This window comes from Nansenia antarctica, assembly GCF_963989245.1.
Source record: "Nansenia antarctica genome assembly, chromosome: 8".
NCBI lineage: Eukaryota > Metazoa > Chordata > Actinopteri > Argentiniformes > Microstomatidae > Nansenia > Nansenia antarctica.
In genome coordinates this window covers 31,383,152-31,395,794 of record NC_137678.1, presented here as the reverse complement: position 1 = coordinate 31,395,794, position 12,643 = coordinate 31,383,152, and the positions used below count along the sequence as shown (strand labels likewise).

Sequence of the window (12,643 nt, the reverse complement as noted above, 5' to 3'; positions counted from 1 at the left end):
AATTGAAGTTGACATTTTACACTTCCCTGTTGCGCCTCTACATACGGAGATACCCTTTTGAAGGTAACACACTTGACATTTTTCTACTAGTGTTAAGCCATCTGGCATTTCCTCCACGAGTATGTTTCGAGTATATTTCCCTCATACTCCCTCGACACCGGACAAACGCATAGGACAGCCATATTCTTCGTGTGAGGTAAATGGAGAGTCGGCCTGAGACCTGCCTATAATCGGTGTCCCTCAAATACTAAGTGGAGTGTCAGTCAACAATACACACGGTCTGATAACCTCTCCTGGGCGCGTCTGGTTTTAAAACGTCCACGCATACTTGCTGCTGCTCAAACCACACAGTCGACATTCCGCTGTTGGTGGGCGAGACCGTCCTATGTGGGATCTTGATTCAAACATCTCACCCCTTCTCTTCTCTTCATTCCAATTCCAACCTCAACCCCCCCCCCCCCTAATCCCTCAACTGTAAACAACACTTAAGTTACGGATGGTAGAAACACACTGATCAGACGTTACCATCAGTGCAACTAGTATGGCGTACCAACAAGGAAGAAACAATCAACGGAGAGCGTCTTGATCTCTGGAGCGGGAGGCTGGAGAGACGACGGCGTCTACTGGACCGGGGAGGCGACCTGCCACTGGCGGAATATAGCAAACACCCTCTTTGACTTGTCGTGCAGATCCTGGAGGACAGAGAGAACACACAACACAACCTTAGATCCTGGAGGACAGAACGAACACACACAACCTTAGAAATGGTATGTTCATATTAAGAGGCATGAAACGAATCCTGAAACGGTGAAATGCAAACGACATTGCCCTAACAGTAGACAAGGCTTGATTTCGGGTGGCTTGGCTTAGCTTAGCTCCCGGGAATAGCACATTAAATACACCCTCTCCTGAGAGGTTGTGGGTTCCAGCCCTGCTCTCCTGAGAGGTTGTGGGTTCCAGCCCTGCTTGGCCTATTCTGTACCGTCATGCCCTCATCTGTACCTTCCTACTTTACATTTACATTTTTGGCATTTAGCAGACGCCTTATTCCAAAGCGACTTACAATCAATACATTTGAATACTAAGCAAGTGAATCATCAATCCACCAGTCGTAGCAGGAAGAGTAATCCAGCTCAGGCCCGGGGCCACTGATAGAAGGAAAAACCTTCTTCTATCACCTTTTTCTAAACCTAGGTTGTTGTTTTTTATTTTATTTTATATATTTAGACACTGGAGAAACAGTACAATCCTACTGTACCTTCCTACTGTCTCTATCAATGTGAAAAAACAACAACAACTTGTTGTTGATGTTGGACCATCACCTGTGCGGGACTGGATCCAACCGGGCTCGTAACCTTCTTCATGGGGAGGAGGAGCTTGAGCGCGGCCTTCCAGCCCTGCTGCTGTAGATTTGCGTCTCCGTCTGGGGCTGTGGGGTTCTGGGCGGGCCTGGTTCCGTCTGGGGCGGTGGGGTTCTGGGAGGTGGAGTTCTGGGCGGGTCGGGTGTTCTCCTTCCCTCCGTTCACCCAGGGGCACCAGTGTCTGTGCTGCAGCAGGGGGTCAAACACGTTCCTATGGGCGGAGCCCTCCTGAAACTACACAACAGAGCGCTGGTTCAACAGGTGATCAAAGCATACAAGATACCCTACCCCTCAGATACAGTGTTTCCCCTACCATTGCCTTGGGGGGGCGGGCCGCCCTCCCAACGGAACCCCCCGCCCCCCCAAGAAAGAGGAATTATTACGGACGTAGACACCAAACATCTGACACGCAGGCTAAAATATCCGCGTTTTTTAAACGCACCCAACCCGAATCTGGCGAGTGGCAAGCCCATAGGCTCGTTGGTAACGTTAGTTCGCCGTAGTCTCGCATAGCCAGACCGATCTCCACACTTCGCACTGTGCCGCGCTGGAGAATAATACAAGATTTTGCGCAAGTGTGCGCGCGAGACGCGAGAGTTTTTGCCGGCTGTGATGTCTGCAGATTGAAAGTAAGCAAGTTGAAACATTAGCAAATATAATTGCTGAGTGTTCTGACAGAGAAAGTTGGTTAAAATTGGTCGTTATTATCGTGACTAGAAAGTGTCTGACTATAGTTCCATAGTGTAAATAGTGTCAAAGAACTAGCAAGCTAGCTAGCTCAGAGGTGATGAGATGAGCTAGTCTCCTTGCACACTTGCCAGCTAGAGAGCTAACTGGAGGCACTTTATTATTTTACTTAAAGTAGATATACTATCTTTCTTATTCTGCTAGAGTTGGGCTTCATGGTAATACCATAATGGCATATTTACAGTACATGGACAGTTGATTGAAGCATTGGAAATGTCTGTTTTTTAAAGTTGGACATACGATTTTTTTTCAGGTGAGAGAGTAAAGTCAAAATTACATTATCTGACTGGATTGCCCACAGCAGATTATAAATACTCTGGCTGTTTTGTTTACCTTTTGGTTGACAGCGAAAGGGAGAGAGGAGGATAGGGAGGGAGAGAAGGAGAGAGAGCAGGATGGTGTCGGCACACCAGAGAGAGAGGGAGCAAGAACCAGGTGAGAAAGTGGACAGGTAGTCAAGACCACATAAGTAAGTAGCCTTGAGAACTGATGGTTCTGGAGCCTAATGGCCCATAGGGCAGGAGCCTATCTCCTGTTTCCGTAGCGTGAGGCGGCTTAATGTACAAGTACACCCCTGGACATGACGCTGGTATGAGGCAGGGTCTTACCCCCTGGGGGGGGGGGGTCCATGCCACCCCCCCAAGGCAGCAAACCTAGGGGAAACACTGAGATACATTAGATCAAGGGAACATTGGCACTGCTTATCAATCTGATTGATGTTGTAAAGATTATTAAGGGAATATTGTCAAACATCGATGAACAAATGTCAGAAGGAATCAGACTGAATTATGTCTCGTCTACTCTTTCTCGCACACGCACGCGCGCTCACGCTCACGCTCTCGCACTCGCACTCACACACTAACACTCACACACAGCTACTCATATAGGGTCTTACAAAGCTATTGGCGACGAGGCACAGACGATTGGGGTTGCGCAGCGGGCTGGAGGTACAGTCCCCCCCCGTGCCTCCATCTCCATCTCCCGGTCCTCGACCGCGTGTGGCCGGCCTCTTCCCCTTGGCCAGGGGGCTGTGCGGCTCCTCGCTGGGGCTGGGAGAGTCTCGGCTGCGTTTACGGCCCACCAGAGGGGACAGACTCCCCTCGGCCTGCAAGCACACGCAACAGAGAGAGACACGGTCGGATACGTTGTACCTTTGACAGGGTATACACAGGAATCTTGAGGCTAATTTGAAAGTGACAGTTGGATCTAAGTGACAGTTGACACTAGAACAGCCGTGTCTATGTTACCTACTCAGGGTATATACAGGATTTTTTTTTTTTTGTAATCAATTATTATTTTGAATTGTCCTTTCTTTAGCTCCATGTATTCTGGCTATAGATTGTTCGGGTATATACAGGAATCTTGAGGTTAATTTCAATACCTTTCTAAGACTTTTTAAAGACCTTGTCAATATTTTTCCAGACCTCACCGCCACTTCGAGCTGTAACTGTTTACATCAGTGACACCTTTAACTTAACAGTTTTAGTTTGCAATAGACTAGACCACTATCATACAACAGAATTTCCGGTTCATCTTTGTTTTTTAATAAAACTAATACATTCACGAACTTTTACTAAAAGTTTTTAGGACTCAAACTCTTTGGACATAGTCTAATTCAGAAAAATACCAACAAAATTCAAGACCTCATAAAATCGTGATAAGACTTTTTAATACTTATTACGGGTCTTGATTTTCCCAAAATTGATTAATCAACTTTTAATACTTTTCAAGACACTGCGGATACCCTGTTATACCTTTGAACATTCAGAAGCTCCCCAGAGTAGGGGAAGGATAGAAAAAAGGTTTGTTGGAGTATCTGCTTTATCCACCTAAAGCCATCTCTGTCAAGTTGAGCCTTGCTTTGAGGCCTACCTGATCAGAGCCTTGGGAGCGGGTAGTATCCTGGCTCCGCAGCTTCATGCGGCTGGGGGTGGAAGACAGGGAGGGTGAGGGTGAGGTGGGGGTCAGTCCGTCCCCCCCCCGGCCCTCCTGGGCAGGCAGCGGTGTGGGTGGGGGAGTAGAAGGGACGGGGGTGATGGTGTTGCTGTCTCCCTCCCCCGCTGTTGTTGCCTCCATCTGATGGAAGTTCCACAAGCCAACTTTGCGCATGCAGAAAGTGCAGGTGAGGATGGGCAGGCTTATGTTGTGCAGAGCTGGGCTGTGAAAATAACGGGAGGAAGTCGAGTGAGACAAAAATGTTGGCATGAATACAAACATTTCTTATTTTTAACTCTTTGACTGCCAGCCATGTTCAGAGCGGAGAGCTCCACACTGCCAGACTTTTGGGGCATTTTCGCTGAACTTTGAAGACCCACCAAATATTGACTTTTCGGACTACATAAACATTGAACATATCTACCAAAACTTTAGACTCTCTTCTTTCATCAGAAAAAGAAAGTTTGTTTCTAGCCTCTTTGAGTGTTTAGAAATCGGCCGTAGAACATAGGGTGGTTTCAGCAAAAACACCTGATTTTGACCAATAAACAGAGAAAACGAGCTTTTTCTGCAGAACTTTTTTTTTTTTTTCTGCACTTTTTCTGTATCATCCGACTCTGAACTGTTTGAAGAGTCGCGCGATGGCCGCAATGCTCCGCGCCGCAATGCTCTGCGCCGCAATGCTCTGCGCCGCGTTTGGCACATACCCTGATCCGTTTCGCCATTACTACAACCCAAGTGCAAGCCACTTCCTTCTCCAGGCTTTTAGAGCTGAGCTAAATCGAACTACTGCCCCCATCTGGGACCGAAATACATTACACCCAAGTCTGAAATTCACACACTAGGTGTAGAACATGTCAATAACGCGATCCCCGCAAAAAAAAAAAAAAAAAAAAAAAAAAAAGACGCCATTTGGCGTCTTTGGCAGTCAACGTTACTATTCTATAAGACGCCAATTGGCGTCTTTGGCAGTCAATGAGTTAATTAAATTTTTATAGGACATTGTTGTTCATGTCTAACCTCCCAGCCCAGCCACAGAGGGCCACGATGCAGGCCGCCACTTGGGTCGCCACTGATGCCTCGGACGTGGACTTAAGAGGGGACCTGCCCTGCTTCTTATGCTCATCCTCGATCAGCTGCAGTAGAATACTAATGACGTCTTCGGTCAAAGACTACAAAAAACAAAAAACAAAGTAAGAGTTAATTGGAAAAGTTACACCTGTGACGTGAAATTGTAGTGGGTCAGGAGGATTAAAAGGGTAAAAACCAAACAGGCTCCACCTAGGGTTCATAGAACTCCTGCCTTCACTTAAAACCCTTCCGGTCATGAGAAGATCTATTTTTAGTACAGTCCTCCTATATGTAAAGGCCAATGCACACGGTGTGCGATTTTGTCGCACGACAACATTCGATTCTCAATTCACACCACCGAAGTCGGACCAGGCAGGCTGATTACTATAGGCTCTACCAATATTGCTTGCCTTGCTTCCACAATTTCTACAAGATACAACTGGGCATTAGGGTTGGGCAAACGATCAACATTTTTTTCCCGATAATCGTAACGAATTAACGATCAATTATCGATTAATCAATAAGCTTTTAATATATATATATATATATTTATTTTATTTTTTTAAATCAAAAAAAAAGCCGGGAAAAAAAAATAGGGCAGAAATAACAAGCATGTTTTCCTTGGGGAAAAAACTTTATTTGTGTTGCTATTGCACACATTCATTCATTCACATCCAAACTAGACACTACAGTCAGATAACAATCCTCTTAAACAAGGCAGTGAGTAGCCTAAATTGTTTCACTTAAAAACACATTTTACGTTATAAATAAAAATATAGAAAATAAGTAACTCACCATAGGAGCAGTAAAAAAACAGTTACTCACAAATAGGAGGATGACTGAAAACGTTAGTGTCCTTAAGAGCGTCCAGCTTAACTTAAATTTAAACTCCAGCGAGAGACTGTAGGCGGCAGGCCTACTGGTTCTTGTTCAGAAAGATGATCATGTTAACATGTTCAGGGGTGAGAGACGAACGCAATCTGGTGACACGTGGACAAACTAATTTCCATTATTATTATTCTAAAAAAATAATAAAATAATAATATTTATATATATATATTAATGATTATCGATCAAAATATTTTGTGATCGACCAAGACCTTAGCGATCAATTAATCGATCATCGATCATTGATGCCCACCCCTACTGGGCATATTGTGCCTACATGCTCGATTGTTATGTAATATAGGTGTCTTGTAATCCCATATGAGATGGGCCGTGTTGTTGACTTCGGTGGTGTGAATTGAGAATCGAATGTTGTCGTGCGACAATATCGCATCGCACGCCGTGTGCATTGTCTCATTCAAAACAATGAAATTGAATTCGGCGGTGCGACAAAATCGCACGCTGTGTGCATTGGCCTTAACTGTCCACAGACAAGTAGGAACAACATGGCCGCCGCCCTCACCATGGTTTTGAGCGTCTCTGGCTTCATGGCTGGCAGCTGCTGTTCCAGCAAACAGGCGCTCTGGAAGCGCTGGATGAAGGCACTGAGCAGCACCGAGGGCTCGCTGGCAGGAACCAGCCAGAACCGGTCTGAAATGACAACACACACACAACCACATTTGTAGCAACACAACCATAGTAAGTAAGTAAGCCTTGAGAACCGATGGTTCGCCAGCATAATGGCCCTAATCTCCTGTTTCTTTTTTTTTTTTCAAGTTATTTTTTCTGAGTGGGGCAGTCCCACTCATATTTTTACATTTTATTGACAGATACAGTAGAGATTTAGACAGGAAGGCTGGGTGAGAGAGAAGGGATGACATGCAGGATATGTCCCCGGCCGGAATCGAACCGGGGACCCTGCGGTTACATGGTCAACGCTTAACCCGCTACGCCACCTAAGCACCCCTGAATAAAAGAGGATCTTACCTGGGCATGGAAAGTCTGGCCAAGGACAAAACTTTGCATGCTGTGTCTGGAGTTGCCCTGTTATCTCTTCTAGGCGGGACTCATCTATGAGAGAGAGATGGGGTTGAACAAGACCGTCCAAGAAAACATTTGGCCCAAACTTCTTACGATAATCTTAATTTCACTACTGATTAATTATCTAGAGAAGAATTTCCCAAAAGTAATATCTTAGAGGCTTATGCAACAATGTATAGAACAGTGGTGAAGGAAGTGCTGTCAAAGTGTTGCTCACATTTCTCGTAGTCCAGAGTGGGTTGGAGAGATACGCAGAGAAAGGCCTCGCAGCTGGAACACTTGAGCATGTCGTCGCTCACGTTGACCCAGCCGTAGCTGGCGCACCTCAGCGGTGACAGAGTCCTGGGCTTTCCCGCCCATTTCAGACAGTGCTCACGCTAAGGAAACGTTTTACAGAAGGAAGCTGCACAGTAAAAAGAATGCCATTATATTAACACTTAATCAGCCATGAGTATGAGTACAGAAAAATGTTATATCTTTGCACTCGATCAAATTTCAGGACCCTCCTTTCATGTCTTTTCCTAGATATGTGCGTTCTACCACCCAGTATCCTTACATTTTCATTATCACATCAGGATAAGCTAATATAAAGCTATTTTGCAGTTTTTCTGTGTAGGAAGCAGGCTAATTTACAAGCGACCAACTAGTGGTCGTTTGTGTGTAAATAGCAGCTTGAGGATTGTAAAGACTAGAGGCGGCTCTTATAGTAGGTAAAATAGACACGGCTGTTCTAGTGTTAAAGAGATGAATATGTGAAGGCTGTGTGCTGAGCCCTCTCCTCTACTCCGTCTTCACCTACGACTGTGTGCCGATGCACGGCTCTAACTTCATCATCGAGTTGGCAGATGGCACCACGGTGGTCGGCCTAATAAGTAACCATGACAAGTTGGCCTACACAGGGAGGTGGTACAGCAGCTGATGGTGTGGTGTGCCAACAACAACTTGGCCCTCAACACCAGGAAGACCAAGGAGATCATTGTGGACTTCAGGAAAACTGAGGGCTGCGTACACTTCCCCATCCGGGATGGCCGGGGTTTTCACCAACATCTTCAACCAGTCCCTGTCCCAGGCCACCATCCCACCCTGCCTGAAAACCTCAACTATCATCCCAGTCCCGAAGAAAAGCACGGTGAGCTGCCTAAACGACTACCGCCCGGTGGCACTCACACCAATCATCATGAAGTGCTTCGAGAAACTAGTCCGGGCCCACATACTCACACGCCTCCCGCCCAACCTGGATCCATACCAGTTCGCCTACAGAGCCCACAGGTCCACAGAGGACGCCATCGCGACGACTCTCCACGCCACTCTATCCCACCTGGAGAGGGGAAACAGCTACGCGAGACTGCTCTTTGTGGACTTCAGCTCCGCCTTCAACACCATCCTTCCAGACAGGCTAGTGACCAAACTACTAGACCTGGGTCTATCACACTCTATATGTGCATGGATCAAGGACTTCCTGACCGACCGCCCCCAGAGGGTGCGGGTGGGCCCCCACACCTCCACAGCCCTCAGACTCAGCACTGGGTCCCCCCAGGGCTGCGTGCTAAGCCCTAGGGATGCTCCGATTTATCGGCCACCGATTTAAATCGGCCGATTTCACTCCAAATGACTCGATCGGTGATCGGCAAAAATGGCCGATCGCAAAAAACGTTTTTTTTTTTTTTTTTTTCCCCTGGGTAAGACAGATAACTGAACAGAAAACATAGGAGGACGTAACAGTATGTAAACCATGAAGGCCACGTTTATGATGTCTTTTATACAGCCATATCGACTGACTTGGGCTTCAGGCCCTAACTGGGTGATAGGCCAGACCTTTACTATGCCATAAAAATGGGTCTGCGTTTGCTTGGTGCCTAATGGATCAAAACTTTTGTCTAAAAAGCAAAAAATATGTAGGCTATCCAGTCAGTAGGCCTACAGTTATGTATTTAAAAAATATCGGTATCGGTTGATCTTGAGGAAAAAAAATCGGTGATCGGTATCGGCCCCAAAAATCTAGATCGGAGCATCCCTACTAAGCCCCATCCTCTACAACCTCTACACCTACGACTTCACCCCCGTCCACCCCAGCAACTCCATCGTAAAGTTTGCAGACGACACCACCGTGGTGGGATGCATCTCGGGGGGGGACGAGGCGGCGTACAGGGATGAGGTAGAGCAACTGAGCAAGCTGTGCAAGGTTAACAACCTGCTGCTGAACAAGTCAAAGACCCAGGAAATCATCGTAGACTTCAGGAGGAAAAAGTCTGAGATCCAGCCCCTGCTCATCGACGGAGAGAGCGTGGAGAGAGTCTCAACCCTCCGATTCCTGGGGATGCACATGCGGGATGACCTGACCTGGAAGGACAACACAAAAGCCACCATCAAGAAGGCACAACAGCGGCTATACATCCTGAGAGTCCTCAGGAAGGAACACAGCAAGCAGGAGATACTGGTGACCTTCTACCGCGGCGCAGTGGAGAGCATCCTCCTCACCTACGGCATCTGCAACTGGTTCTCCAGCTGCACAACCGTGGAGAGAAATGCGCTACAGAGAGTCGTGAGAACAGCACAGAAGATCCCCCCTCCCCTCTCTGGAAGTGCGCTACAGAGAGTCGTGAGAACAGCACAGAAGATCCCCCCTCCCCTCTCTGGAAGAGCTGTACAACACACGCTGTACAACACACGCTGTCTCAGGAAGGCCTCCAAGATCTCCAGGAACCCAACCCACCCTGGGTACGAACACTTTACCCGGCTGCCCTCGAAAAGGCGGTTCAGGACCTTGGCCGCAAGGACAAACAGACTGAAGAACAGCTTCTACCACAGGGCCGTCCAGGCCCTGAACACAGCAAAGACCTAGGTTCTGGGCCCTGGACAGTCTGGACGGATTGATGGCAGCTGCTGGACTGAAAAAATCATTTGTGCTGAGGCACAAATATGTACATTTCAAGCCTGCAAACTGCGACACTTTAAATAAATGTGCAATAACACTATTGTGCAATATGACAACCCTAGTCGTCTATCTGTACAGTATAGTATAGTGGATAGTGTACATAGCCTTTATTTATGTAAACCAGCTCCTTCCCTTCTTGTGATTTTTTTAAAAGTTTTTTTTTTTTTTTTTTTTTTCCTAACACCAGGGGAGCCACCCCTCCTAAATTTCGTTGTTTGGTACCTGTACTGTAGCAATGACAATAAAGACCATTCATTCATTCATTCATCCACCAGGATCCTGACCAACTTCTACCGCTGCACCATTGAGAGCATCCTAACAAACTGCATCATAGTGTGGTACAGCAACTATCCTACCGGAAGGCCCTGCAACAGGTGGTGAAAAACACCCAGCGTGTCATTGGCACCAAACTTCCTACCATCGAGACCCTCCAGGCAGCCTAATGTCGCGGAGGGCAGCAAACATCATCAAGGATACGGTATGTTTGATCCCCTATCATCTATGAGATTCAGGAAGTACAGGATCCTTAGGTCCCATACCAGCAGGCTACAGAACAGCTTCAGGCCGACAATACAGTGTGCGCTGCGCTGTTCCGGCTGTTTATTGTTACTAGCAATATGTCTAATTGAGTCAACTCATATTATGCTTACCATCACCAAGTTCTCCCATACTGTGCTTTTGGACTAGTATAGTATGTTTATATCAACAGTAATCAAGTGCTTTAGTTGGCGTGCGAACTTGGTGATGGTAAGCATAATACGAGTTGACTCGCTGTTAAATTAATGTGAAAGATATGGTGATAAATAAATACATAAAACAGAGGTATGATATATGGCAGTCTCACACGCCTGTCTCATTCGAATTCACGTCTACTACGTTCCAGTTCTGCATCCAGTTGAATGTGTGTTTCAAGTAGCTCGTCCAAACCCGGGAATGCCATTGACGTGTGAAAAGGCACAACACGGTAATCGTAGGGCATTTAGCTCATGTGTGAACAGCGAAAATCACTGGCGGACCCAGGTTGGGATTCCATGTAATTTACAGGGAACTATGTGAGAAAGGGCCTAATGACTCTCAGTATCCCCCCCCCACACTTTTTACCCTTTGCACTACTGCTGTTTACAATACTCCTTTGCACATACTGTATTATTGCACATTGCACATACCTCTTTGATATAGCCTCTTTTATACATCTGTACATTACATACTGTACATAAGCTACCATAACTGTGCATAGCTCATAACTGTATATACTTCTAAACTGACTGTACATGCCATACTGTACCTATCACTTTCATTGTCATGTTTTTATATCAAGTTCTTATATCACTATTTGCACTTCTGGTTAGATGCTAAACTGCATTTCGTTGTCTGGTACTTGCACTCTGCAATGAAGTTGAATGTAATCTAATGTGAAAGGGTTAATCTGGACATCTATTGGAAAGTGTGCAAGCATAAGAAGAAGCACTTTAAACAACAACTTCACACAAAATCCACGAGAATGACACTGGGAAGGATATTGAATAGGACTCCACTCTGGTGAAAAAGGCATCCTTGTTGGCTGCTTCGCACGGGGCTTGAGTCATGATGCCATTGGGTGATGCCACTGTATTCAAATCCCCCTGAGCTCTGAAATGAAGAAGAAAGAAATCATGTGTTAGGAAGCAGCAAGGGTTCTACCATTAAACACAGTATACATTCTCAACATAAATACAGGCCTACGTCACCCGTACACAGAACGATCTCAGAAAGTACAGTGTGTACCCTAGTGGGGCACATGACACGAGCATCATTTATGCACACACATGTGGATCCATGTGAGCCCACCAAACACAGACAAACATAGGAAATCGAATTAACCAAATATATAAATATAGACAGGTGCTCTTCATGCGTTAGAACATTAAACTATGGTGCATGAAGCTGGATCATAAGACGGAACGTTTAAAAACATTGGGGGGGTTTATTGACGTTGCACATAACGTGCAGAGTTGGTGACGTTACGTAACATACATGTGCGTATGGGGGCGAGCCACATTTCCCCCTAAACACACACAAACAAATTCGATGTTTGTTCAAAGATGTATGCAATGCATAATTGACTAGACAATGAGTTAACGTGTTAATAGCTACTAACTAGTCTGTGGCTAGACAAGCAAGCTAGCCAAGTGGAAAAGCTAGGATCACTAGCTCTCTTCTAGTTAAACCCCCCAAAAAATCCATGTGATTGTTTGTCTCTGTAAAAAAAACTCACCTGTTTGTTCTGTTATCCTCTGACACGACGTCGTTGAGAAGTTCGCGGACTTTCTCCGGAGACGCGAAAACAGACTTGATCTGCCTGTTTGAATCCTGGAGAAGATTTCCACGACTGCCAAGAGCCGCCATGATCACTATCGGTCCAGAGGCCTAAACTCTCCCCCCAGAACAACAAACCATGTCAACATCCCACTTCAGTTCCGCTCGATGTCGACATCGTATGCATTTTTGCTTTGCAGCCTGCTGTTGTTTACAAATCAATCCACAGGAATCGATCTGAACTATAGCAAGCTGTACATAATATGGATATATTTAACTACATAATTACTACTAATTAACTACAGCTAGTTTTCTGTCATTTAAGTATCAGTGTGAAGTGAACACACAAAAATGATACTATGAGGGGATGTCA

At 45.9% G+C, this 12,643-nt stretch overlaps 1 protein-coding gene across 1 annotated transcript in view; it reads right to left on the bottom strand.

Annotated features, from left to right (window-relative positions):
* Positions 1-12,360, bottom strand: part of zc3hc1 (zinc finger, C3HC-type containing 1) — a gene marked incomplete at its 5' end in the record, with an annotated part of 12,750 nt that extends 390 nt beyond the window's left edge. The window contains 10 exons of the mRNA XM_080538646.1: positions 1-692; positions 1,323-1,595; positions 3,004-3,213; positions 3,981-4,266; positions 5,064-5,215; positions 6,523-6,650; positions 6,987-7,070; positions 7,258-7,411; positions 11,499-11,604; positions 12,230-12,360. The exon at positions 1-692 is cut by the window's left edge and continues 390 nt beyond it. Coding sequence (XP_080394772.1) covers positions 621-692; positions 1,323-1,595; positions 3,004-3,213; positions 3,981-4,266; positions 5,064-5,215; positions 6,523-6,650; positions 6,987-7,070; positions 7,258-7,411; positions 11,499-11,604; positions 12,230-12,360 — 1,596 coding nt within the window. The 3' untranslated portion in view covers positions 1-620. The remainder of the gene's footprint in view (positions 693-1,322; positions 1,596-3,003; positions 3,214-3,980; positions 4,267-5,063; positions 5,216-6,522; positions 6,651-6,986; positions 7,071-7,257; positions 7,412-11,498; positions 11,605-12,229) is intronic.
* Positions 12,361-12,643: the final 283 nt, after the last annotated feature.